Source organism: Seriola dumerili, unplaced genomic scaffold, assembly GCF_002260705.1.
Source record: "Seriola dumerili isolate Sdu_G_001 unplaced genomic scaffold, Sdu_1.0 BDQW01000025.1, whole genome shotgun sequence".
NCBI classification, from domain to species: domain Eukaryota; kingdom Metazoa; phylum Chordata; class Actinopteri; order Carangiformes; family Carangidae; genus Seriola; species Seriola dumerili.
In genome coordinates this window covers 12585743-12613132 of record NW_019174280.1, presented here as the reverse complement: position 1 = coordinate 12613132, position 27390 = coordinate 12585743, and the positions used below count along the sequence as shown (strand labels likewise).

The 27390-nt window shown below is 39.9% G+C and overlaps 1 protein-coding gene across 1 annotated transcript; it reads left to right on the top strand.

The window, feature by feature from the left end:
* The first annotated feature begins 206 nt into the window (after positions 1-206).
* Positions 207-27390, top strand: kcnk2 (potassium two pore domain channel subfamily K member 2). Its single transcript, XM_022769079.1, has 7 exons — positions 207-466; positions 1994-2307; positions 12427-12544; positions 17744-17904; positions 20727-20913; positions 23365-23507; positions 26793-27390. Coding segments are annotated over exons 1-7 (1281 nt in total). The 5' UTR covers positions 207-465; the 3' UTR covers positions 27150-27390.

Sequence of the window (27390 nt, the reverse complement as noted above, 5' to 3'; positions counted from 1 at the left end):
TCTGAAGTGCTGCACAGCAGGCAGCTTCACTCCCTCTCTCACAGCAGAAGCGCACACTGTCCACAACCAGAGCAGTGGGAGTGCGCAGCGCATCCAGCGTGTCACACTGGTTAAGTACCTCCTCTGACCAGTACAACCCAAACCTCTCCTCTTCCATAAATCCCCCCGCACGGGGCACAATGTCTCCAAACACCTGGATGGATTTCGTGGAAGCCATTGTTCCTTTTACGCTCCGTCTTAGCATGTCTCTTGGTGGGAACAAGATGTCCTGGATGTATTTTCTCCGGAGATTGTAAAGTGGAGGGGAAGCGCAGCTCGCCCGAAACCATGTGGAGAGCGGCTACGTCCCTCAGTGGGAGCACCTGAGACAGAAAGCGACTGTCAGAGGATCAACCATTGTTTGCACTTTCGTGGAGAGGAAAGGATCCTTCGATGAGGAAACAAAGAGAGAAGAGATGGTAGAGAAGTAAGTGCGAAAACAACTAGTTGAAATCCAACACGAGAATGATGCAAAGATTACCTGTTCTGCATGACTTGTATAAACCTGCTGTTCACAGGGTAGAAAAAATGACGTGAACTTATGTCCTCAAAATACTTTTACTGTAGCTTTTATTGTAAATGTGCCATACAGTGTATTTTAGCACGTATGCAATGCACAGTTATGTAATTATGTAACATTAAATTAACAAAACCCATAAAAAAGAATTTCTATTTTAAGGGTTTATTTCACATGGTTTCATCTTATTATTGAGAGGCAGAGCCTGTCCATAAGTTGTTTACTGTAAAATACTGGCTATCTGGACCTCATGGGATGATTATGTAATTGCGTCTACTGTAGCAAGCAGATTGTTTAATTTTTTATGAGCTTCAATTCAGACGTTGTATTCATTTATATTGTGGGACCCCAAAGCACAAAAAATAAATAAATAAATAAAATGAAACCACCTGCAGCGTGCTCCACCGTTGTACATATTAGAATTATGTCATAGATAATCCCAGCCTAAGCATGTCTTTATTTTCATAACACTGAAAATACAAATTTAACATCTGAATACTATTTTATGAAGGAGCCTGAATCCAGGAAGAAGTCACGATTCCCATTATTAGACCAAGCTAATCTAAGAGATGAAAATACATATATTCAAGTCCTGAAATGACTGTATGAATGTTAATGTTGTTAAATTATAGGTGGTATGGAGCTTCTGCACACAGTGCATTGAACGCTCTGTGAATAAAAATTGCCCTACACCCGTTGCAGGTCAGCAAATGTTGTGGGGAGGCGCTGTTCCACTGGTTTATTATCAAGGAAAGAAATAAGAGTATGAAGAGAGAAACTGTAACGACACAGGAGCTGGTACATTAAGTTCCCATGTGTCAAATATTTATGAGTACATGATTGAAAACCTGTGATTCAATGGCAGTTGAAAGGAGGAGGATAAAATAAAGGCTGTTATTGAGAATATTCTGAAATAGTGCTCAGTGATTGATTTGTCCTGGATGAGTTTAATATAAATGACTCATAACGGTAGTAACTATTCTCTAATCGCTTTTGATGATGAAGTTTAAAGTAAAGTTCAGTGCTTACCCGACTTTCTTCAGATGGTTATTGCCTCACAATATATTACATTTTTCTCTTATATAGATCTGAAAAAGTTAGTGGATTAATTGATTGGTTGTTTTCTTTTTACATTTATTTTTAACATTTGAACTGTTTTTGGACAAACAAGACTGACCATCATCTTGTGCTCTGAGAAACTGCGATGAGCATTTTTCTCCCTGTCAGTCAATAGACCAATTAATTGATTAATCCAGGAAATATTAATCAAAATAAACGATAATGAAAATGATTGCAACCGTAATCTTAAATTGTATGAATCCTATGGTATATGTTGTGGCCTTTTATGTCAGTGGTTGGGCCAACAATCGATAGATAGATAGATAGATAGATAGATAGATAGATATTGATCCACATTAATCAGTTCCTTCCTCACAGTGGCAGCACCTGACCTTCTTGACCCCAAGTCTGCCGCCCACAACTCCAAACCTCGCCTGTCCTTCTCGGCAAAACCAGTGGTGCTGAACGTTCCAGAGGATGAGTGCGACACCCGGACAACTGTCATGAGGTGGAAAACAGTATCAGCCATCTTTTTCTTGGTGGTGTTTTACCTAATTATTGGGGCAACGGTGTTCAGAGCGCTGGAGCAGCCTCATGAGAGCTCCCAGAAAACGGCCATTCTTGAAGAAAAAGTGAAGTTCTTGGTCATGCACGCCTGCGTAAACTCCTCTGAGCTGGAGGATCTGGTAAAGGTAGGTGAAGGCATCAATGTCATAAATAATTCAAGTCTTTTCTCTTTTGCAGGTGATGACTGGTGAAATATTTTGCACTTTGAGTACAGGTTTTCTACAAATGGTGGTTTTAAGACAGTATTGTACACAAAAAGAAAATATACAATGAAGTTAATATTGACATTTCAACAGCTTTACAGTATCTCTGAACCTTGTGAACACAATGACTGGGAGTAAACACTGCCAGACCTTTAACCTAAGGATATTTCTTCAGCCAGTCTAACAACCAAAGAACTAGTTTGTTTATACACATTTATTATGTGGTTCCTGGAGGCGGTTTTATATCAAACATAGTCCATATTTCACTTACCATGGTTTTACATCCATCAATCTGCTGGATTATGAGAAACATTGCACTTGGTTCCAACCAACAGGTTTGTTTTTTAAAGCATGAGCAACATGGTTCTATGACAAATAAAATACTTATTTTAACCCAAATCACCATCTTTCCCTGAAACTAACCATGTTGTTTTTGTGCCTAAGCCTAACCAAACCTCAACCATAGTGTTGTCACATCACAAAACTGATTCATTTTCTAACTGTGGTTTGTTTTGGAAGGTACAGATAAATGATATAATAAAATATTAAAGGAAACCATCAAAGGAAACCTGAAGTGCAGATTTTATTTTCTTAAGGTGGTGCTATTTACATGTCGAACATATTTAAATTGCTTTACTTACCATTTAATATAGATTTACTGTAGCCAAATAATGCCCTGTGCAGTTGTATTGGAGGAAAAAAAGAAAATCAAAGAAAAAAAAATCATAAATAAAAGATGAATAATTAATTACTGGGACTCAGTATAGGCAAATAATAATAAAAAAATAGGATGAAGTAAAAAAAACAAAACAAAAAAAGAAGTCATGGGTTTGACTGCAGTTTTTCAACAAGAAATCTTAATAACAGTCACTTCATACAGGGGCTCTGGTTTAAGGGCCCAATGAGTAAACAATAAAGAAGACTCAATGAAATTCATTCACTCAACATTCATTTAACTAAAATAAATATGCACTACCAGTATCAGTAGGCTACTGAGTGAGCAGTCTTCTAATGAAAGACATCTACTGATTCCACAGCTCTTCCTTTATGGATTAGTGGATCTCATCAGAAACCAAACTTGTCAAGGTTGATCAAAAGCATTTGCTCTTGGGGAATCTAGCAGTCATATCAGACTTGTAGATGATGATTACTCCTCTAATGTGAGCTGAGCTGAAAGGTCTTAAAATCCCAGGGGAAACTGATTTGTCTACCTAACTTTGGCCCAGGAGCTGATCCATTTCCCTGATTCTGTTGTAGCACCGGAGGGGTCTCCAAATGCCAAAACATCCACCAATCTCACTGTTATGTAGAAGCAGTGTAATAAATTAAATGAATAATGAAGATAAAAATGCTTATTTTTCACATTGTATTTAAGTTGAACATTTGGATTATATATCACTTGTATGCTCACTATAGTCCTTTAATGATCTGTTTTATTTAACATCAAGTAAGTTGATATTTTTTCTTCTCCCATACCTTAGTTAACCTGTAAATTAACCATAAATGTTGGATGTCAGAATTTTTGGTTAATAAGTATTCAAAACTTGACTTTACGATTTCCTTACTCGGTTTCCTAACTGTGTGTACAGCAGTGCAGAGCTGCTATCATTCCTCAGATTAAGTCTTAGTATCTTAGTTTGATTATCACAACACAACTCATTTTAACTTTCTCACTATAGTTAGAAGACTAAAGACTAAGACTACAGTTAGTGTTGCCACTTTTGTGAGTGTGAGCATTTAAATAAACCTATAAAATGAACAGAACGACCACATCTCTAAAACTCTTGCAACACAATGAAAAAGCTGTTGTTAGTCACTATAGCTCAACATTAGTGAGTGAGACTGTCAGTGTAGTGTCTCTGGCTTTCAGTTTGTATAATAGGTACAGGAACTCGAAGTGTAGTATATGCACATTAACCTGTATCCTGAATAAATTGTAAATATTATGAGTATAATTGGATATCTCCATCTATATATTGTCCTTAGATCAGTCATGCTGAAGGTATGGAAGTGCCAGGTGTTATTACCAGTGTTTCATTCGTTTGATGTTTGAGATTAGATTTTCAGTTTCAGTTTGAGTTGAATATGAATTGAATTGGCTCTGTGAGTTTCTCAATGACTGTGATTTGATTACAGTTGATGCCTTAGTGAAAGCTCTTTTTCCTTTGGTATTTTAGGAATTGTTGTCCACTGCGTTGGCATCAAGTGAAATGTATATTTCATGTAGGTTCTGAACATATTCGAACTGACCCAGGCTGACAAGGATTTATTAGACAAGGATTTATTATCGAACAATGTTCAGTGCCCAACTATGTAAATGAGCCTGTTTTTGATTAAGAGGGGCTGATCACAGATGGCAGTTACATGGCTTTGAGATGCAGAGTTAATGTTCAAAGATGGTGATGATGCTTTCTGTGCTGAGATTATTATCTTTCAGATTGACTGTTAGATAATGATCTCTTGTCAACAACAAAGCTGCTTTCTTGTGAAGAAAGCCAAACAATAGCAAATGATACTTTAGGCGTGTGGTATTATTCAGCATGTGCAAATGCTGCTCATCATTCTCTTCATTTGTGTCATTATTATTATCACGATTTCTCTTTTTTGGTTTCCCTAGGCAGCCCATTTGTTGGCATTGCACAGTCACCATAAATGTTGCTGTTGCTTTTGCTGGTGGTGCAAACCTTTGACATGTTAGAGATTAATTAGGTTGGATGCAGCAGGAATAATGAAAGCAGCAAACAGTAGGAGCAGCTGAGTCTTCATTTGAGAAAGAATAGTGCTCTTTGTTCACTGCACCAGTTTTTTAGCAACACTAGCAGCGTGGCACCAGGGATGATAATGTGTGTTAACTACTTTGGCCCCAACTGACATCAATAATTATTGGATGGACTGTCACGAACTGTTGTACAGATAGCTATGGTCGCTTTGGTGATCTGCTCAGATCAAACACTTCACTTATCCAGGGAAATATCACTACATCTGCAAGATACTAATACAAGATCAACTTCAGTTGTACTATTACCCTTTTTTTCCCCATTTCATTACTGGCTGAACTCACATGTTTTGTTATCACAGAGCGACACTGTGCCCTAACTCTAACCCTGTGCGACAAAATGAACAAACCCGCAATTTTTAAACAGCCAAGCAAGCTCACTGTAGCCTGTTACATTTCTGTTAGTTATTGTACTATACTTTTAGTATTGCAACCCGCAAAACGATGCTGTGGTCAATTGAGGTTGTTTCTATGTTTAGTATCCTTTCGCTATCCTCCATTGTTGCATTGAAGATAAAAGGATCCACCTGTTGGATCCTTCGTTGTCCAGGAAAAGAAGGCTGCATTTGCAAATGGGACAGCCTAGTCGTGATGCTGGATGCAGCCCCTGAATTGGGACACAGCTATAGTAAACATTATGCCTGCATGTTAACATTGTTGTCTGTGCCAAAGTAGAGTCTCACAGAGCTGGTAAAAAGGTGGAGGGTAAAAAAAAAAATCTATGACCAATCAATTTGCAACAACCCAAGGGATGTTTTAATAAGGAAATGAAGTGCTGTGAAACTGATGGGCGAAAGTGTAGTATGCCCTTCAGTATGACCCAAAGGATACCACTACCAGGTCTGTCAGTTTCAGCCAAAAGTTAATTGACGGAAAACCGTCCTCTGTCCTCAAAAATGTCTTTCGGCTAGTTGAACATTTGTTTTCAGGCAAAGTCTGACTCTTTCTGTCACTGACCTTTCTGCTTAATCAGTCTGTGCTCATTACAGTTTACAAAAACAAACAGGTTACACAGGGTAATCTCCGTCCTGGACTGCAGAAACAAACTGCAGAATGAACAGAATTAATTACTGGCTCAACTGTTTAAGCTTAGGAAAACTGAGAAAATTTGCCTGTGGGAGGCATTTAATGTATCAACCTAACAATGTTATGCAGTTTCGACAGAACAGTCCTAAACAAAAAACAAAATCTTATTGACTTTGTGGTTCTGCTCTACAACAGTTCAACCCAAATGGTTGTTTAGCAGCCTTTCAAACAACTACTTCTCCTCTGATGATTTATTGATACGCAGCTTCAACACAGGTGTCCCCCACTCACTTTTACTTAATTATGTATGCACACACACGTCGACCTTTGTAGGCTCCTACTGATCAAAAGCCAGTCAGCAGAGGATTGAGGAGAGATGTGCTCTCAAAGGGAGTAATTAAAAAAAAGTGAGTGATGTCAAAAAGCTCAGACGATTCAATCTCTCCTGGCTGTTTGGCTCAGCTTGGAGACAGCCAGTGTGGTCTTCACATTATCCTGTCTTATTTTCCCTGGCCATAGTTAGTTTGCATACAACTGAGTACCAAAACAGTGAATTAATGTGGCCGCTTTGGCTGGGAAACAAAGGAGGCTGACTGAGCCAAGCCCATCTGATTGTGTGGTTTGATTTATGATGTTTAGAGGCACAGTGGATAGGTTTTCAGAATTTTATCTTTGAACCCTCTCTTTTGTTGTATTTGGAAATGATTATAGATGAAACTGATGAAAACTGGGGGGGAGCATAAGCGCAGACATACTGGAAGGCAGGTGCAGTGAAGGAACTTGGACAAATTCTGGCTTATAGACAGAGGGGGTGAACAAACAGGCAGGTAAAGACAACAGGTTACTGCACACAGGGAGCAGGCACATTGGTAAAACACAAAGAGCCGCAGGTAATCTGACCAGGAGCTGGTGGAACTGACTGGTTTAAGTACTGGCTGAGAAAATGAGGAAACAGGGGACAGGTGTGTGAGTGGGGAGGGAAGCTCAGGTGATTGAGAACAGGAGACAGGTGAACAGGTGGCAGTCAGGTGACTGGGCTCATTCACTCAATGACTCATTCAGTCCTCCCTACTCACTATACAGGGAGTTCAATGTAGAGAACTCACTGGTAAAAATGAAAAAACACTTTCGGACACTACTCGGCACCGTTTTTCTGTCTTTCAGCATGAGCGCGATGCATGATGATATATATTGCTTGGTTAGTGACCATCGGTTGTACACTACTTTTCCACATTTGGACAGCACTAGAAAATAGCGAACTCCCTATATAGTGGACTACATAGGGAGTAGTGAGTGATTTCGGACACAGCCTTGGATATGGAGGCCAAAATAAACAGGGCAGAGACAGGAATAGTAAGAGTAGGGACGGTCGGTCCAGAGACATGAATGAGAGCACCAGACGAATCATGACAAAAACACTGAACTATTGATGACTTCACCTTTCTACATAATGTTTATTGTGTCTATTTCCTGTATTATATATTATTTATACATTATTTCCTGGATTGGCACTGAACACTTGCAAGCTGTGAGTGAGTTTGAAATCATCCAGCATGAATGTAATTCCCAGGATACTGGACTGGGTAGTTGAGAACATATTTTTTTTTTCTTTTGTAATATAAGTGAACCACGCCGTTGTCTATGTCTTTGTGTATATCAGCTTGTATGGATAAGCAACACTCGTAAGCCTCGGATTACAACGTAACAATATTCATCAGCCCGTATCCCTCCACCTTCTGACCTGTCATGTCATGTTAACAGTGTTGTTACATTAGTGCCCGTTCCCTCCATTTCCAATCCATTATTCACCCACTTCACGTCTAACACCCTCGGTCTTTACTGCCTTATCACAGGCACCAGTCGTAGGTTAATGAAAGCTCTCTCAGTTTTCGCTAAGAATGATGGATCGTAACAGACAACACCCTGACATTGCAGTGACCTAAACTCTGTATGTGTGTGTGTGTGTGTGTGTGTGTGTGTGTGTGTGTGTGGAAAAAGCTGATAGTGCTAGTTCAGGAGTGTGAGCAGTGATTTACGCTGTACATCATTGTATTATTAATACTCTGTTCCAGGAGGTTTTTTGATATTGACTACAAATAATGGATATCATCAAGAGGAACTACTCCTTCACTAGAACAAGTCTTACATTTATTAAAGTGTACCACAAAGAATCATCTTATCTCAAGTGGAAAAAATGGAAATAAAAGCTTCAGTCCAGTAAAGTATTCGTGTGCATGTCGTTCTGAGGTCTCAAAGCTTTTCTCTCTCATTTGTCTCAGTAATGATTCCGTATCTTGAGAAGCCACTTGGACCAAGAAACATTTGCTGTTACTGCAGTGAACTGGACTGTGTTAGCCACAGTCAAGTTTAAAAAAAACAAAAAAACCCAGCATTCAGAGGCACTTATCATATACTTGTCTTGCTAGCTTTCAGTTGCACATGCAATTGACATAGAATTACCACTCGAAATTCCCAGCTATTTCTGCAACACTTGTTCCTTGTTTTCAAGCAGAGGTAGACAAAAGTAGGCTTTTCATTTGCATCAAGCGACCACCAGGTTTGTCAGCTGTAATAATGATTGTCGCTTGTAGGTTTTAGCAGCTGTAGATAGCTAACTAATTAAGATAAATTTAGCACCATGAGTTGGTTGAAACAGACCCCAGCTGTAGAATCCTAAAAATGTACTCGATGCAAGAGCGTAGGTTTGCATATGGACGGTAGGAACATGTCCCTACCAATATTTTGGCAGGACAGAATTGTCTACCAATATTTGATGTTTGGAGTGAAGTCGACTCGACTCTAGGCATGGGCACAGTATCGTTATCTTTTTTGGCCGATAATCGATAAAATAAGTACATTTTAAAATGCGCTACTTTGGCTCTTATGCAGCTGCCTGTCCCTGGTATATAGTTTCCACCCTGTGAGCTGGAGAAATGTCCCGCCCACAGCACCATCTGATTGGTTAGACGTCACGAGTAATAGCCTAACGGCTGAAGGCTGCTGTGTACACGGACGAGGGTCGCTCCGGTTTACTAGCAGAGCTGTGTGTCGAAGGTAAGAGAACAGATATTACTGAAGATGTAATAAACATCACAATCCTCTACACTGAAGTTACAACAACACCACACTCTGATGAACAAGTTCATCTGTTGGTTCAAGCCACACCGAGCAAGAGAGAGGGAGAAAAGCTATCGCTAACTGCTAAGCTAACGCAACTAGCATCTCAATAGCATATGAACAACGTTGAATTAGTGAAAGTCGCTAAGAGAAGCAGAGAGCTCTGGGTGCTGGAGTAAGTCAGTTAAAATATCTTTGAGTGAACGTGTTAAGTTACATTTTAAGGGGAGAGGTAAAACATGTTACATGGTGATGATAGTATATGATAAAACTATTAAAGAGCATCTTTAGGATGCCAGGTGAATCATTGCACAGGTGAGGACAGCACTGAAATCAACCAATTAATTCCAGTCAGGCAGCCAGTGCATACAACTGACAATTACTAATATACACTCAGTTGGCAATTTATTAGAAACATCCATCTAAAGCTGATGTAGTCTAATACAACAATGTTAGCTCATTATAATATACTAGTCCTAAGTCTTTGATCTGATATTGTATATTTTTAGTTGAATATAAATACATTTCTGAATGTAAATTCAGATTTTGTATGTTAATAAACCATTTGGTTGACAGCATTAAAAGGTCGTCTTTGTTTTGGAGGGGTGGTGGGGTTCTTGCATTCCTACCAATGGTGAGACCAAACCTACACCCTTGACTTGATGGCTTCATATATGTTGTCATGCTAAAAGACTGAGGATAGTGACATGTCCCATGCAAAAAAGAAGTCAATTTCAAAGAGTCTATTTTCACTATACTGAATTGATAAGGCTTGCAGGATGAGGACTGGTCAGTGTTTTTGGTAAACACAACTCCATCTCTGGTAACATTGCTGGAGTGTAAACTTCCTCAAGTCTAATCAAAAGTACGACAGAACAAATGTTGGCCTCAACTCTGATATAGACGCATTCAGGAGCAGCTTCCACACAGCACAGTGGACATGCTAGTCTTTTTCAAAAAGCTTGCTAGTTTTTTTACACAACCTGCAACCCCACAAACTACCATAGGTTAGTTGGTTAAGATGTGCTCCTTAGCTTTTAAAGTAATGCTTATTTACTACTGTAGGTAGTAAGCTAGTTAGCCGGGCACGCTTATATTAGAGCAGATTAACACACTGTTTATAACAAAAAAACACCAAAAAAACAGTTGACACACTCAAAACTTTTTTAAATATTAAGTATCTTTGTCATTTTTATTTTGCAAACCCCTTGAACATATGGAGAGACCTAAAGCTTAACAGGATCTGCTGTGACAAGCTATGGTTGCTATGCTTGGATTGGACAGTTGCTGTTTAGGGACCGGAGTTTATAGAACAGTTAATCTAGTCAGGAGATCATTATAGTGTGAGATCATAAAACCTGTATTAGATACTAGAGTACAAACACACAATAGCATCTATGCACATTTTCCAGTGTGTGGCTGTGAGCCTCGCAGCTCCTCATGTTTGTTCAGATGACTGTGGGTGTGAGAAGCCGTGCACTGGTGTGCTTTCCCTCCAGCTGGTGGCTTCACTTGTCTCTTGCGTGCTGTCATGAGAGCACAGCCCCTGAGTGGGAAAACATGTTGCTGTTCTGTTTCCCGTGCAGCCGTCTGGTGTCAGAAGGGCTTGTCACACTCAAAGCTGATGTGGTTAGACTCGTGTCGCACCTAGTGCTCTCCCACACACTCACACTCAGTCAGTCACCTGAGCAATACTCATCACCATCATACAGAACCAGCTAGTTTCACATCTTACCCATAGTCAGACTTCCCCTCTGTAGCCAGAAGAAGTTAGTTTCTTTCTTCTTTTTTGATAATGATTTAGTGGATCAACAGGATGCTTAGAAGTTATTACAGCCCATCTACCTTCAATGAAAGGAGAAATCCATATCTCTGGTTTTTCATACTAGCCTCATAGATAAGCTCTGCTTGGATACTGTCAACATGAAGCTGCTTCAGGCAAACTCTTATTGTCACATCGTCACACACCTGCAGGTAAAGCAAACACGTGTAGAAGACACTGGTATTGTGTGCTGTATGAGTGATTTTTATGAGTTTGTTTCTTTTGTGTAAAAAACCCAACTCTCACTATTACTATTAAAACCAAAGTCTAAAGCCCAGCATATAAATGTCTTTTGACGGTCTCCACATGGCAGCAGTCAATGAGGATAATAGTGGAAAAATTAGTCTATTGGAGAAATTATCTTGTCTGTTGGGGTATAAATGAGTGAGTCATTTAACCGTTAACATTAACAGTGTTAGGCAGCAACATGTGAAAGACGCATACTCTCCCCTGTAGTGAGTAGTGTGAGGGATTTCAAATAATTACAGTACAGTTGCTAATATCAGAAGCACTCCATTACTTTGACATTCGGGGTAAAAAGTCATGTTTTCAATGAGTAAAGTGATTACTATTTTCAAGTGACTGGCCCAACACTACATATTGGAAAATTACAGGTTAACTACATATCAACTCTGGGCTGTCGGCTTCCTAAGTGTTGTTTCTCTTCTGCTAACAAGTCATGCACTCTGCTGTTTTGTGTCCTTTGAACTGAATGAAAGACAAATTACATTTAATTTGTTTCTGAATATAATTCATGCAAACTCAGTGGGTCATAATATGAATTTCTGCATTAGAAAGCGCTGTGTGATTTGATGAACATTGTTTTACACTCTGTAGATGACAACAGTGGGGATGAGGCTAAACTGACCATGTCCAACGACTGACCAATCTATTTTTAGTTTATGGGCTAAAATGAGGATCTTTAAGATTTTGAGCCTGTGAATGAAGTTCACTAATGAATGTGAATGTGCAGATGTAAACACTCTATGATTACATGTTATTTATGTTTATAATTACCTGAACATTAAAGGACTTGACGGCCTTTGCTGTTTTGTGAAAAGTACAAGTTTTAAAATTTCTGATTCATTTCATGGAGGTGACAGAAGCGCCTCATTGGTCTCATTGCTATTAATTGGTTTTGGTTGGATGTTTATTGTGGCTGTCACCTATTCCCCAAGAAACCTGATGCACACCACTAATTTTCTTATGTTCCTCATACCACTCTCCCTGTGAGAGACAGTGGGAGTGTGTGATCTAACTTCTCTGTCTTTTTTTCTTTTTTTTTCACTTTCCGCTCCAGCAAGTGGTTTCAGCAGTCCGAGCAGGTGTAAATCCATCAGGAAATTCATCCAATCAGACAAGCCTCTGGGACCTCAGTTCCTCCTTTTTCTTTGCTGGAACTGTTATCACCACCATTGGTAAGAACAGTGATTTATTACTCCTAAGCAACTCAATTCTTAACCTTTTCTCTTTGTAGACTCCTGACAATACTTGTTGCATGCAGTGCTTTGAAGGCGTTTATTTTTTAAAGTTGAGAAATGTTGGAAAGTGTCAAATGAGCACAGTTCATTTATCATCGTTCTGCATTCACAAAGCCGGAAGGGCCAAAGTGCTATTGTGGAGACCATTTTGGCATGAAATAGCACTTGCATAGCAAAATGACACACACGAAAACCATCAGCTTTTCCAGATTGTGCTTCATTGCAACAGGATTCCACTTAAACTAAAGTCACTAACATTACAAAAATTATTTGGCCACATCCAGTTGCACCCCAAGTTTCTTTTGCACTTGCCCCCACTCTGCAACAAAACAAATGCAGATGTTCTGCAAACAGATGTTGTTTTTCTGCTAAGAGAAATGAATGCCAAACAAAATATCTAGATCCATAAGCTGGTATACCAGGGTCCAAGTACCCGACCCAACAGAACCAAAGGCGCAGAGGTAATTTAATGCCTGTTTGTTTGAATACTTTGGCAGGCTATTGCCCCAGCCTTGGACCATAAGTGTTTAATCTTGCTCTACATCAGAATTATTCCCAAAGTGTTTCTCAATGAAGTTATGCAGCACTTTGATGTGTTTTTCTTTTAAAATTAACTGAACAAGAACTGTCACTTGAGGAGCTTAAAGGGATCTGACACTACACAAGAAGAATATGATTTTTAAGGCCCTTTAATGCTCTTTTGCTCTTAGTTACTGTGCTGTATAATCAAAGAGCTGTCATCCGTCTCAGCCTGTGGCACTTTCATGCACACACTAACACACTTCCCCTTTCCATCATCTTCTTTACACCATAGCTCTCTGTGTCACCTCCAGCTGCAAGAGCTTACTAATCAGGAAAAAGGAACAGCTCTCTCACACACACACACACACACACACACACACACACACACACACACACACACACACACACACACACACACACACACACACACACACACAGAGCTAGTCTGACGGCTCATCTGGCCCCTCCTATCGGACATTTGACAGATCAGTGCGTCTGTTCAGTAGGCTGCCGGGCTCCATTTCACATCTCTAGGATCCTGCCAGAGCTCACCCTCCAATTAGAATATGTAGTGCCCCGCTTTGTAAAAATATTAATTTGCTCTCTGGTTGGAAATTGAGTGTGCTTGTATTTCAGATTATTAGATCTTACTACTTGCTAAGACCATTTTAAAAAGATTTCTAGATCTTGCTGCACTGCACCAACCTTGAGCCTGTACCTCTACTCACCAAAAACTGCAAGAATTAATTGGCAACAGCACACATAAGCTACACACACACACAATCAACTAGTCTTATCTGGCTCGTCCAAGCAAACCTTTCCATATCAGCTTGTGTGTTTGGTGAGCTGTTGGGTTCCATTTCACGTCTCCAGGATCCTGTCAGATCTCATTCCCTGCTTGCAATAAGTTGATTTTTTGGAACATATTTCTGCTTTTGTATAAGACTCAAGAAATCATGAGTGGGCACAGTGTAAAAGCTGCACGGTGGGTTTTCCCTTCACCCACCTGAGAGTGAGTATGTTGACTCTCTGTTATTCTCTCATGTGCTGCTGCGGTGATTTACAGAAATTGACCTTGCTCTTGATGCAAGGCAGATTTACTGATGTTTGACTTGTACATGTAGCAGTGTTTTCTCATGAAATGAGCCGTGGCGGTTTGCTTACTGAGGCAGAGAAAAAGGAGAGCTCTATGGCTTTACTTTTGCTTGATATACATCGATTTGTTTTGTTTGCTTTTGTGGAAAATAAATAAAACATCAAAAAAAGGTTTTTCCTGCAGAAATCTCACTCCCAGATGTTTTGTGTGTATTACTTGATGCTTGTTAGTATAAACAGCATATAATTGCTATGCTGTCTGTCCGCAATCATCATAATTTTATCTGATTGGCACTAAATATTTTGTGGTTATTGCTGCTGTGCAAACAAATCACATTTCAGAGAAGCGACTCCTAAAGCCTTTGTTCAAATTCTTTTTTATTTCTGCAGAGATGTCAGACAATACAGTTTGTTTATATTGAGGCTTGTTACCCCCCCCACACACACACACACACACACACATACACACACTTTCATCTATATACTTTATCCAGAAAATGAACTGAAATAACTGCTGTTGCTGCTCCTTCCTCCTTCCTCCCCTCTCCTGGGAGTAGAAGAGGTGCATGAATGATTGATCTCACAGCATTTCTCCCCACGGGATTCCTTAGTTAAGTCTCAGCTGCTGTTATATTCCTGCTGAAGTTCACATTCCCTGTGGTGTATAGATCAAAACAGATCTCGAATGAATCATCATTTATGTAAAAGATAAAATCATTATAAATCATTTTTACACACTTGTCCCCCTTGGACTCTTTTGTAAAGTTATTTCCAGTGGAGCACAAGTGTCCTGAGTTTTATTTTAACATTTAATGTGATGTACTGTACCATGAAAAATGTCTTTAATCTTTATTCTTGAATCTGAATGTGAAATCCACTGTGACCAACATCCAAATGTGTCTAATTATAGGGAGTGTAGTTCTGGTGATAACAATGAGACAATGTTTCCCCTATCAGCTTACTTTAGTACTGCGCGAAACCCACCATGACAGGGTCTGAGTGCAAATGAAACCAAGAAACAACCACTCTGCCTTTAAAAGAAGCTAATGAGGTCACTCAGGTCAATTTTGTGCCAATTTTTCTCTCCTAGCATCACTTAATGAGTTTAGAAGGAAGTCATTAAGCTTCTATTGACGGCTTCTATTGCTGTAGTTGCAGTCATTCCTTCAAGAGATAGTACAAACGGACGCATTACTTCCTGTCAAATGGGCTTTATGTTTGTTTGGTTGGTTGGTTGTTTTTCACTTCAACGCATTAGCTCAGTATGAAGTGGACAACTTAAGGTTCATGTATTATTTATGCAGGAAATGTTGTAGTCAAGTGAGAAACGAATGAATTAATTATTGTTATTGATTATCTACATGGTGTTTAACTTTTCATTTGCGTCATTTAAGGGAAACGTGTCTGAACAGAGTAGAATGTGTTCTAAAGTTGAAAAAGTCCAAAAACTTTGGACGAATAGATGTGTTGCTTGAATACATACGATTTTACTCTGTTTTGTATGTATACATATGTTTATATAACCCTGTTTTTCTGTATCATTTATATCATATTTGATTAGGACATTTAATTGTGTCTTTAAACCAGTTCTACCCATCAGTGGTGAACCCTAAGTATTAGAACTGGGCCTTCAACTCAACACAGAACCATAGACATTGCAGACAGTCTGTCAACTTCTTCTTCTTCACTTCTTCTGACATGAAAACAATTTTTTCAAGTTCCGGCTGGGGGGGGGGGCTTTGATCATGCTTGTTTCTTACAAATTTTGTCCCCACAATGCACTGTTCAGTTTTCACCCTTGGAGGGTCAAGTGAAGACAGCGAGCACACCTTTTCCAAAAGCCGATGACAATTTCCCCCCTGCGATAGCTCTGGCCTTCAGGAAGACCTGGGGCAGTGATTTTTGGTCCCAACTACTATAAATCAAAATATGTCTGGTTAATTCACCTGCCACTTTCTAAACAAACACACAAAGCTGTGGGGGTTTCAGGCCTTCTGTCCTGGTTACGAAGCCAATTAGTGAACCAGCTAACCCTTTCTCTGCCTAGAGACAACAAAAAAAGAAAAAGAAAATCTGATTGGATAACTCTCTTTTCATGGTTTTAGGACAGTAACCTTTTCATTTGGACAGAAATGAGGCTAAAATTAGAATCACAAGAGAATAATTATTAAATGAAAGAGATGAAATAAATTACTTTTCATATCTGATATTGTGATAGAATTGAGAGATGAGATGAGAATATAAACAATAATTTATCTGATTGATTCATTTAAAAGAGAGACACAAGCACATCTTCAAATTAGAAAGCTGCTGTTTTTCCTTTGTTCTGCGTGGGCACCCAGATGTGTTAAAAACTAATCCAGCATCCTGTCTCCCATTGAACTAATTGTGAAATCAGTGAGACTTGATTGACAGTTTCTCTCACATTTAGTGACAGCCTACTCCAATGTGAGACTGGAGAGTCATTAGAAGGTACCCTGCAGCTCCTATCCTGAGACGGATGACTGCGTTAATAAAGAAGAGTGGATGGAGTTCATTATGCAGACCTCTTATGTAACGTTAAATAATGAAACACGTGTTGTTGAATGTGGAGTCAGGTTTATGCACAGGTAACGCACAGGTCTTGGAGGTTTCTGTTTACCAGGATATGAACTTTTAAGCCCCATCTGCTTTTCTAGCTGCACATGATTATGGGTTTGGAGAGAAGATGAAAGGCAGCGAACCAGTGATGGACTCATGTTTTTGTGTGTGTTTCTGTCTGAGTGTACATACAAAGCCCTGTGCACACCATACTGTATATCTTTTCATTTTGGTGTTCATTCCTTTTTTTCAATTTTTCATTAATGTCAGAATTGCTAAGGACAGAGGGTGAGAAATATAAAGTCTTGTCTGAGTCAGATTTCCATCTAACGCTACTGAGATTTCAATACGCTTAAAGCTGTTCTACAGTCTATGTTCTGTTGTATCTCTCTGCAGTGTTGTTACAGCACAGTCAAGCTTTGTGAAAAGTTTCCTTGTCTGGCAAGTTTAGTTTAAACTCAAATTAGTCCTTCTGTCAGCTTTGATGAAAGTATTGTTCATAGTAAGACAAAGTATATGCAACATATACTTTACATCAAAAATATTCTCTGACAAGGACCACACTCTGCAGGACTGTGCTTCAGCGCTTTTTTGTAAGGCACTAGCTTAACTTCCATGCAACAAAGCATTCATGAGGTCTTTTTCCAAGGGAAACAAACCCACTTACTGCATAACTGCAGAAAGCAGAGCATTCACAGGATGTCTGTGCCTCAACAAACTTAGAGTCTGTATACTGTATATAGCAAAAATGCAGGAGGCAAATGGAACTAAGAAAATGCATGCCGTCGCAGGAAAAAGTACAGATTGAATAGACAAAGTAAAACTAGCAGAAGTGCAGCACAAACAGTTTTGAAGTAAAATAAGCACTATACTCTGGCCTTCACAATAAATGCTGCCTGTTGAAGTATTTTTTTTCTGTCTGTGTCTTCTTTCTGTCAGGATTTGGGAACATCTCTCCTCACACGGAAGGAGGGCGGATCTTCTGTATAATCTACGCTCTGCTGGGGATTCCTCTATTTGGATTCTTATTGGCTGGTGTCGGGGACCAGTTGGGGACAATTTTTGGGAAGGGCATCGCCAAAGTGGAGAAGATGATAGTGGTGAGATGCTTTGTTTATGTGAGCTTGTTTTTGTCTGAGAATCATTTGCAGCTCTCTGTTTGCTTACTAGTGTGCAATGAGCTGTTAAATTTTGACACATTTGACAACTTAATTATCCAGGTAGTGCAAAGGCAGCTGTGAAATTGCCATCGCCATTGCTGGAGCTGTTCCCATAAAGCACTGCAGCTCCTAAGTGTCACGGTTGTAGCTGCAATGTAAACGACGCTAGATTCTCAGGTAAAAGATTCACATTCAAAAGTGCAGGGGTTTTTTTGCCTCAGACTTCAGCGGTATGGAAAGGAAATGCAGTTTTTGGGTTGCCATGTCAACAGACTCTAGGACAGCAAAATAAAATGCAGACAGTTTGTTTCAGTGTTGAAAGCTCAGATCAGTGAATTACAGTTGTTTTTCGAGCCATATTTCAAAACTCAGCCGAGGAAAGGGTTTTTTTCTGCCTTTTTTACTGACTGGACTCTTGCCTCTTGTCGTGTTATTTTATAGTTTATAGCAGTTGAATAAACCAGCAGCACACACACAGATCAATACATCACTCCGAAATAATGATGTAGGCCTATTTACCACACTGCAAGTCAGACATTGAATTCTGTTCATATAGAAGCACATACAGTAATAATATGCAAACAAACACATGTGCTAGTGTTCTGCAAGAAAAGTTAGAGGGCGCCATCATTCATGTTGGACACAGAGTATAAATGGACCCTGCAGCACAGTCTGGCTGATGGTTAGTCATTTCTCCTGAAAAACAGAAGCAATCAAACAGCTGCTCAGTGCACAAATCAATAAGGACGATATCTGCCAGAAACAGTGACTGTCAATGAGCTTCTACACAAAAAAAAAACAAAACAAGCAAACATTAAACTAGACTGAGTATATTTTACCTTCTCATTGTATAAACTGTTATCTGCTTGTCTTCATTGGTTCTTTACTAGAAACACCTCTGCTGTTCATAAAATACATTTATACAACAGACTGTGGAGCTGGTTCATGAATTTGTCTAGTAGGATGATAATAAATCACAAAATCAATAATAACCTTTAAATTAGATGTTGAAAGGAAAAGACAAGAAAGAAAAATTGTGTTTTTTTTTTTTTTTTTTTTTTTTTTTTTTAAAAAGGTGTGTGTTGTATACATCCTCGTACTAATAGGCAGAGTGTTCTGTAGTGTCTGGGGACATATGAGATAAATGCATGTCAGCTTTTGTCCTGAAATGAGGAGCAGTTACAGCTGATGTCAGAGTCAGCTGAGCACAGAGATGTGTTGGGAACATATAGGTACACTGTAATGAGTTCCTGAATATAATACTGTTGAGCCATTAGATGGTTTGCAAATGAAGCCTGTCTGAATTTCTATAAAAACAGCGTGACACTCAAAAAGGTGAAAAAAAAGAAATGCAGATGCACATTTTTGTTCATTAGATGGTGAGTGGCCGTTACCATCTGTGGGTGTCAGTGGGTTGTCAGGGTTCTTGTATACTCACAAATGTGTTGCAAGTGTGCCATTTGTTTAAATAATGAAATATGCCAAAATGAGGGAGAGAAAATGATCTCATGATTCAATCATTCAGGAAACTAATTATCAAAACCAAATAAAAACCAGACACTAGGAGGCAACAGGTAAATTAGGATTTTGTTTCATTGTTGTCTCTGTGGCCTCTCCCCCCGGGGAGGAGGAGAGAGGTTGGCAGCTTGTTTGAACAATGGAAATTGATTAACTGTAACAGTTGCTGAAGTCATTGCTGCGTAGTGCAGTTAATAGCTGAGAAACCACCTCAGCTTCACCAGTCCCTTTGGAATACATTAATGTTTAGTCTGCGGCTAATTTGGGCCTGTAAGGCTCCTGTAGGTATCTGTAAACTGTACTCCACCACTTTGCATAGTGAAGCGAGGACCTTAGACACAGCAGTTTGTTCTTCACCCCAGAGTCACTGTGCTTTGGGCTTACATAACGGGAAGGGAAAAGGGCACGAAACACAGGGAACCAGCTGAAAGCAGTCACCTCAAGTGAAAACGCAGCAGGATACAGAACACACTCTAATGTACTGGAAATGTGATGCAAAAGAGGCTCACGTCAGCAGGACTGAGCAAGGCTCACGTCTAAGTTAAATTGTCGTGATTACAGTTGATAGCACGGGCTGCAACTATAATGAATCCCAGGATATCTGTTACTAAGACTGCACTTGAAATATTTGATCACTCATTGATATTATTACACATGTGAGGCGTGTCAAGTCATGTGCCACCTCTCTGCAGCTCGGGTGGGCATTCCATCTGACAGTGAAAGTTATGTCACACAAGCTTGGCAGCCTGACGTTTGAGATGTGAGAAAACGGTGAATGTATTCCTAAAAGGAGGTCAAAGGAAGTGACTCATCACAATGTGAAGTGAGCAAAAAAAAAAAAGAAAAGAAAAGAAAAAAGCCTATGGGAAATCAGAGAGAGGGAAATAGGCAGCGTGTTTTCAAGTGTTAATTTCCTCCACAGTCATTTGTGAAAAGGTCATATACTACAGGAAATCACTGGTATACTTGTGGACTAAACAGAAAAAATATTCATGTTGGCCACTATTTTAACAAGAAAACATTTTATTCTTGATTGTATTTGGATGAAAGAGATTTCTACACCACTAATCACATTGGATGGTAACACTAAACCATTAACCCTATTAAATTTCAAGCATTCATCGCCTCTACACTCCTGTTGAATATTGAATTTCTTTCAAGCCTTCGCCTCTCTCTCCTACTAATTAAAAAGTGTATTTTATTCATCTGGAATTTATCTCCTTTTTCATTTTATCTCCCTACAGAAATGGAAAGTCAGCCAGACAAAGATCCGCGTCATCTCCACTCTACTCTTCATCCTGTTTGGGTGCCTCATCTTCGTGGCCCTGCCAGCAGTCATCTTTAAGCACATAGAAGGCTGGAGCACCCTCGAGTCCATCTACTTTGTTGTCATCACCCTCACCACCATCGGCTTTGGAGACTTTGTCGCTGGTGAAAAAGGTCACTTTATTTTCTTTTGTACTTATTGGGCGTCTTTCATTTTAATGTTTGGCACTCACTTTAAAACCACTGCTTTTATAGTCGAGTTATTCCCAGTTGAGTCAGTGTGACTCAACAGATGTGCATCACAGTGATAAGCCTCCCATTGGCCTGCTATTACATTCTGTGCTTCACATTATGAAACATGTATTCTGACAGTTCTTCCAATGCATTTGTAGCTGTGTTTAGCACTGCCATCTGTTAAACCATTTTCTTAAACCGTAATATTATTAAGCAGCCATAATGATACCAGGCAAATAACACTTAACTGAATACAATAAATTACACAAATGTTCTCCTTTTATGCCTTAGTTTCACTTTCATACACATTTACCAGAGCCATCAGATGCTAGCAAAAACTAAAGCATGTACAGCGAACCCACCCCTTACATTTAAAGGAATAGTTTGACATTTCATTTGCTTTCTTCTTAGATGAGAAGTTATATGTGTGTGGTAAATAATCAGCTAGTTATCTTAGCTTAGCATAAAGACTGGAAACGCGGGAAGCCCGCTAGCTAGCCTGCAGCCTGAGCAGTAACAAAACTCAATCACTAGCATCTCTTAATCGATACAGACAGCAGACAGTAAAAACGTAAATTCCAACAGTTGCCTGGCAATAGGTGGAGTTTCCAGAAGTTGCTGTGGATTATACGGATAAAACGGTCAAGAAATAACAGAGTCGTTAAAGAGTTTTAGAGGTGCTGTTGAGCAATTTTTCTTACCATCTGATATAACCAGGCCAGCTGTTTCCCGTTTCCAAACTTTATGCTAAGCTAAGCTAAGTTAACCGGCTGTTGGTGGTAGTGTCATATTTACTATACAGACATGACAGTAGTGATGATTTTCTCATCTAACTCTCAATAAGAAAGCTAATATTTTTCTACATGTTGAACTGTTCCTTGACCCTGTAGCCATTACATGTTGCTATGACAACATGATTTGAGTATGAAGTTTTTTCAATTAAAACATACATAATACATTTAGTAGTGTAACATTTTTAATTAGAGAGGATATATAATATCTGTAATATATATAATAGTATACTTTGTGCACACTAAATATAAGAATGGGTGGGTGTGAGTGTGTGTGTGAGAAAAACAAGACAGAACTAGAGGGACTGGGCATGCGTACACCTTTTTGAGTGTGTGTGTGTGTGTGTGTGTGTGTGGGTGTGTGTGTGTGTGTGTGTGTTTGTTTGTGTGTGTGAGAGAGAGAGCAGGTGGTATTAGCTTGATGTGACCTGCTTGACAGTCAACAATGGAGAGGCAGATGGGAAAAATCACAAACACTTAGCTGCTAAATTAAATTTTCCTGAGCAGGCCTAATGATTATAGATTAGATTACACCACCTCTGCCAACCCCTGTAGTTACAGTAAACTAATCAGCCTGGACTGCTGTTAGTTAAACTGGTGCTGTGAGGGGTGGTTATCTTACTGCACAGCGAGCAGGCTGCCTCTGCTGCTTCATCCCAGTTGATATGTTTTAAGAGCTCATCCAGCAGTACAGAACATGGTGCGAGCTGAGACGGCATTTTAATGTACTGGTAACGTTTAAGTAAATCCAAGCAGCTGATGTAACGTGCACCTAGGTACGGCTTCAGGTGCTTTCTCAGACATTTTACAGATACATCTACTCATCTAATATCGATATCTATTCCTTTATCTAAATATCACAGAGAAGTGTGAAGACAATGTGATTTGTACCACCCTCATGCGTGCATATACTATAAACAGAGCAGGGATCAAATCGTAAAAACCATAGCACCGGTAATGGCCTCAGGGCACCTTCAACTTTCATCCTGATAAACCTTCTTCCCTCATCAAAACTCGCCAGGTAACTGAATATTATTTTTATGTGAATAGCCAACTCAGTCCTTGTCATAAGATAACATAAAAATAACATGTTTTTATCTTACTGAAGAAAGTATTTGGCCTATGACCTATGTGTTATGAGTACGATCAAATCTAGAAGTTTACAGTCAAGATTCCACCTTGTTACTTTATGAACATTTACCACTGTTCATTATTAGAGCACCAAGGTAACACAAATTTCCAAGGAAATTTAACAGTCCCTGAATATTTTATTCTATGTGTGGTATTGTGCAATTTTCTTCTTACTTATTGGTCTCAAAATTATCAGCCCTCTATTTTTTTATTCTTACAAAATGATCCTACCCATAAAGCTCAGGGGCAATTAATGACCATCCTCCTGCAGAGAGACATGAAATGGGAAGACAAAGGCTCATTAAATGATACAATATTGAAAGTTAAAGAACTGTTTTTCTCAACTGACTTAACTGACTGTATCAGCCCTGCCTGGCTTTGTTCTCTCATAAGGATACAGTTGATACAGGGTGATGTAACAGAATCTTATACCGCACTTGCTTCATTTTTGTTTCTGCAGGTGGGTCAGAGAGTCCAGATTACTTGAACTACTACAAGCCCGTGGTGTTGTTCTGGATCCTGGTGGGCCTTGCGTACTTTGCCGCTGTGCTCAGCATGATCGGAGACTGGTTCCGTGTCATCTCCAAGAAAACTAAGGAGGAGGTACGTGATGCTGTGCGTCACTCTAGAGGTGACAGAAGTGCAAGATAAGAAACCTCTCTCCACTACAGGAAGAAAAAAAATGAATTTCACTTTGGAGGGTTTTTTTTACAGAAATGTGATGAGGATATTGGGAGTTAGAGAATGCCTGATTTTAGCCTTGTATTCAGTTGCTGGAGTGTTTTTTTTTGTGTGTGTGTGTTTTGTTTTTTTTTTTGTTTTTTTTTTGATAAAGATCCAGATAAACTTAAATTTCTGTCTGGACCACAACAGCGCAATGATGTCACTTGTTTACAGCAGTTCCACAGCAGTTTTCATCTATGTCCACTATTTTGCACATTAACCATACATGGTCCAGCCATACACTTAAGTTTTGACCTAGTGTTGTTTTCTCAAGACCAAAGATATTTCAGTCCAGAATCATATTTCCCTTCATTAAAGTCAGTATTTTAAGTGCGGTCAAGACCTCCTGTCCCATCCCACTCCCACAAAAATAACCCTTTCCCATCCTAATCCCATTACAGAATTGATAAAATGTTGTGTCCCATTCTCAATGTGAACCCCCAAATTCTGTGGGGTTTACATGTCTTTATAGTCTTGGCACAGTGAATCATAGAAATGGAGCTGGCAGCACCCACTTTCAGACCATCACTCCACAAATGGAAGTGAGGGAAGTACAGTGACAAAAGAGAGACGGAGAGGTCAAATCCTGCTTATAGGAAATAAAAACATGCTCAAAATATGAAATATGTTGTCAGCTTTAGCTGCAGAGGTAACACACCAGAGCAACTCCACCTGCATTAAACCACTTCATGCTGCTGCTGCTGCTTTATGTTGCACCCTACACTCCTCTTCACCAGCCTAACCAGCACCATATGACAGATATATATTGTAGGTGGAGGAACATTTGCAGTAAATTCACAGGTGTGATCACATCCACCCTCCCCTCATAGTGAGAGTAATACCTCACAGGGTTTTCCACTTCACTCTTCAGGCCATAAATCTATAGTGATGAATCTCCATCCCAGCTACGCCCTCTGGAGTAAATACCCTCTCATACAAGGGCTGGATTAAATATTTGGTGTTTCCAGTAGCTGCTGCTGAGTAATAAGAGCCCTTGCTGTTCTGGCAGGTTCATATAAAAAGAAAAAGAGCCGTGCGTCCACATACACACTCCTGCATAAACCAACCACATGCTCATCTTATTTCTTTATTCTATGTAACATAAAAAGGGTGGTGGGTGAGGCAGGAGGGGCTATATGGCAGTCTGCAGAGGGAATCCTTTCACAGGCATAATTAGTACAGCTGTGGAGGCTGTGAGCTCTAGAGAGAATTGCATTAGTGAGAGGCGGCTGCGGTGGAAGGCTAGGGGGTTTGGGAGCGTGGGGTGGTGGGGTTATGCGGATGAGCAGGCAGAGAAAGTGAGAAGAGACAGCACACACTCAAGTGTTTGTGCTGTACATGCACACACATACAGACACACACGCGATGAATTTTAACGTAAGCGCTCAGAAGTCCACTCTAAACAAGCAAAACCTTGAAGTCCAATTGATAAATAAACAGCATGGAGACCTAATGCATTATCAAGGTGAGATCAATGATGTGTTCGCTCCTCTCCTCTCAAGGAACACGAACAAACACTGTTCATACTGGATACAGTATATAGTCTCCAGGAACCTGGGCTGCTGGGTCACACACTGCTCACACACATAGGTCATTTCTTGTTTACTGCTTGAGGCTCCTGGTTTAAAATAAACCTTACCAGTGAAGTGATGGGTGAGTAAGGTGCGGACATGTCTACACCTTGTCACATCTGTAGAGCAAAGCTGAAATCACAACACAAACCTAAAATCAGCTCTAATTCACAAATAGCTTTATTAGTAATTCCCATTATTCTATGAGTAAGTATTTACTTAATAATGGCTCTAAGATTTTATGGAAGTTATAGACTAACTCTCATCAAGAAGGCGAGCAGATGCTGAATGGCAGGTGCTTGGCAGCAGAACCATTGCAAACACAGACAGGAATTAAGTTATTTATTGCTGTGCACAGGGAAGAGACGCCGGTTTCTGGTTGGGAGGGTAGCTTGAGCTGGACACTGAGGCTGGAGGGAGAGCAGTGGGGAGTAGGGGGAAGGGATCGAGCAAGGATCGAAAGGGAAGCCACAGGGCAGAGGTAGACCAGCAGGCTTGAGCAGGTGAGTTGGGGTAACAGTCAGAGAAGACTGGACTGTAGGGAGGCGGAGAGCAGGATAAGTTCAGGGAAACAAACAAGAACGAAATGGGCACACACACACACACACACACACACACACACACACACACACACACACACACACACACACACACACACACACACACACACACACACACACAGGGAGGGGGGGGCAACTCAGGTTAGGCAAGCACCAAAGATGAGGGCATGGCAGAAGATGCCCCAGGGTAACAGCAGGTAACTCATCTCATCAGTTCCAAAACATTCTCCTCAGTTATTAATTTCTATTTTTATTTTAAATCTCCAGGTCTGCAGTTGACCTTTATGATAGATGAGCATTTACTGCAAAGAATAGATGAAAGTTATAGAGTTCTGTCATGGACTAATTGGGGAGCAGCAGAGACATTGAAGAACGGTCACGGCAAGAGGTGTTAAATAGTCAAAGAGATTAATGGACATAGAATTTTTGTTCAAAAGAGTGAACATTAATTATCGGTCAGCGGTTCACATTTAGGTTATTCAAAAAGAAAGACATGGCTTTTGTGCATGTTTAGCTTTAACAGTTTAAAAAGGCTCATAAAGACAATACCAGCACACTTTCCAGTGTCCATTATTCTACAGAGCTATGAAAATGTTTCACCTTCAGCACTTCATGGCCTCAGTTAAATGTGCAGGTGTCTCTTTGTGCACATAACTGTTTCTCAGCACCTGCAAAGAATTTAAAGATGAATATGTTTCTTGATTAAAATTTTAAAAGATCATACTTTTGGCCTCTGAACTGCATATTTTATATGCTTTGAATTACATTTGAAATTTTCTACAACACACCTCTGACTTTTTTTAAATTTTATTTCCAGACATCGGTTATCATTTCATGAAAAATCAATCAATCCGCACAAACTTCCAACTGTCTTTTGCATGCATACTACCCAGACAACATTAAATCAGCAGACATTTTCTCAAGCTAAACCACACTAACAGCAGGTGTAAATGTAGCACACATGGACATTACAGGGAGGAATAGTTTGTGTTCGATCACCTGCAGGCATCAATTTTCAGTCTCTCTCTCTGCAGGTCGGGGAGTTTCGCGCTCACGCAGCCGAGTGGACAGCAAATGTGTCAGCAGAGTTCAAAGAGACCCGGCGGCGGCTCAGCGTTGACATCTATGACAAGTTTCAGCGCGCTGCATCCATCAAACGTAAGCTGTCATCCGAGCTGGGCATTAACACAGCCATCAACCAGGAAATGACCCCTGGCAAGAGGACGCTGTCGGCCAACCTGTGTGAGGACAGAGAGACTTACCCCAACTTGACTCTCTCTCTCAGTCCCGTCCCAGGGGCCCTGGCCAGGAACGGCAGCCTCTATTTAAACGGCCTCAGCCCAGACTACGCCGACAGGCGGGAGATCGCCATCATCGAAACTCTCAAATGAAGAGCAGCAGGAAATGAGCTTTAAGGAACTGAGTGAAACACATCTAGTACAGCACACATAATAAACACTGGTGTGCTTATTGACTGAGCGTCAATGATAAGGTACTCATACGCGTTCGTCAAGTGGATTGTGCTCCAATCATTGATTGAAAACCTTGAGAGTGACTTAAACACAGATCAGTCGTCAAGCTCCATACTTTCATGTGTGTGTTTAATACTCACACAAAAAAAAAAAATCATGC